Genomic DNA, 1,945 nt, shown 5'->3' with positions numbered 1-1,945 from the left:
CAAGGCCAATTCAATTGCACAGCAGGAGCAGAGTTCAGACGACTACTCGACTTCGCCATTACCGAATCAGTGAACGCGCCCCCTTTTCATTGGCCGCGCGATCTTCGACCTCGTCAGTGCGCCGTAACAGCATGAGTCGCCTCGCTCTCATTGGCCCACCCTCCTTCTGCTAGTCTGCTTCAAGTCGATGATCATCGCCACTTGCAAATGCCCCTCTGATCCATTCGCTTGCTGGCGGTAGTTCTGTTGCTTTTAAAACCAGCCTGCCAATCTTTGAGAAGATAAACTAGAGAGTAGTATAAAGACCAGTCGAAGCTAAGTTTTGATCGATGGGTAGGGCAATTTCTTTGCGGTGGAGATAAGGGAGAAGGAAATGGGGAAGGAGGTAGAGCAGGCGAGGAAGCTGGTGTTCGGGAAGTACGAGATGGGGAGGGTCCTGGGGAAGGGAACGTTCGCCAAGGTGTACTACGGCCGCGAGCTCAGTTCGGGCGAGAGCGTCGCTATCAAAGTGATCGACAAGGAGCAGGTCCGGCGGCAGGCCGGAATGATGGAGCAGATCAAGCGGGAGATCGTGGTGATGCGCCTCGTCCGCCACCCCAACGTTGTGGAGCTACTAGAGGTGATGGCCACAAAGACGCGCATCTTCTTCGTGATGGAGTACGTCCGCGGTGGCGAGCTGTTCGCCCGCGTCGCCCGCGGCCGGCTTCCAGAGGACCAAGCCCTCCGTTACTTCCACCAGTTGATCTCTGCCGTCGACTTTTGCCACAGCCACGGCGTTTTCCACCGGGACCTCAAGCCGGAGAATCTCCTTCTCGACAGGCGCGGCGACCTCAAAATCTCGGACTTCGGCCTCTCGGCGTTGCCTGAGCAGCTCCGACACGATGGCCTTCTCCACACTCAGTGTGGAACCCCGTCCTACGTTGCGCCCGAGGTCCTCCGCCGTCGTGGCTACGATGGAGCCAAGGCTGATCTCTGGTCATGCGGCGTCATCCTCTTCGTCCTCCTCGCTGGATTCCTCCCCTTCCAAGACGAGAGCTTGACGAAGATGTACCAGAAGGTGCTCAAGGCGAATTACCAAATTCCGCCATGGTTCTCCGGCGACGCTCGCCGCCTAGTATCCCGCCTCCTGGTCGTCAATCCCGATAAGCGTATCTCAATCCCTGCCATACTGCAGGACCCTTGGTTTAAAAAGAGATCTTTTCGCCCTCCACCGACACAAATCTCTAACCCGCCGCAACCACCGGTTCCACCGGCGGAGGAAGAGGAGGCCAAGCCAGCGAAGCCGAGGTTCTACAACGCCTTCGAGCTAATCTCCAGCATGTCCTTTGGGTTCGACCTGTCGGGACTGTTTGAGAGCCAACGGACGACGGGAACGGTGTTCACATCGCGGGCGCCGGCGGCGACGATCCTTGAGAGGCTGGAAAAAATAGGTAGGGATCTTGGGCTAGCAGTGATGCGAACCAAGCCATTCAGGGTGAGAATGGAAGGAACGACGGAGGGAAGGAAGAGGCGGTTGGAAGTGGAGGCTGAGGTGTTCGAGGCGGCGGCAGGGGTGGCAGTAGTAGAGTTCACCAATTCCGACGGAGACAGCTTGGAGTACGCCAATTTCTGCGAGCTGAATATCCGATCAGGGCTAAAAGACATAGTTTGGACATGGCAGGGCGACGACGAGGCGGACTCCGGCGGCCGAGGTGAGCGGTTTACTAATAAACAGCGTTGACCCAATCTGGTCTTGTCCTCGCCGGTGAATATGAAGTCTTTTTCTACTGTATCTTATTTTTTTTAAAAATGAAAAATATTGAACTTTTTCAAATTGCTATTTTTTATTTTTAAAATTTTAATATTTCAAATTTATTTTTTTATATTTGTACATTTATTATTTAATAAATTAAAAGAAATTGATATGACGAGTCTTTAGAGGTCCGACGTGGTAAGCCGATAATCA

At 53.6% G+C, this 1,945-nt stretch overlaps 1 protein-coding gene across 1 annotated transcript; it reads left to right on the top strand.

Moving 5' to 3' along the window:
- Positions 1–303: 303 nt before the first annotated feature.
- On the top strand, positions 304–1,720 carry LOC141812131 (CBL-interacting serine/threonine-protein kinase 5-like). Its single transcript, XM_074700172.1, has one exon. It carries the CDS (start codon positions 374–376, stop codon positions 1,718–1,720), a length of 1,347 nt encoding a protein of 448 aa, XP_074556273.1. The 5' UTR covers positions 304–373.
- The last annotated feature ends 225 nt before the right edge of the window (positions 1,721–1,945 follow it).

Source organism: Curcuma longa, chromosome 18 (genome assembly GCF_044706935.1).
Source record: "Curcuma longa cultivar G26 ecotype Majalengka, Jawa Barat chromosome 18, ITB_CL_G26_1.1, whole genome shotgun sequence".
Classification (NCBI taxonomy): domain Eukaryota; kingdom Viridiplantae; phylum Streptophyta; class Magnoliopsida; order Zingiberales; family Zingiberaceae; genus Curcuma; species Curcuma longa.
The sequence above is the reverse complement of the archived record's forward strand: the minus strand, read 5'-3'. Positions and strand labels throughout refer to the sequence as shown.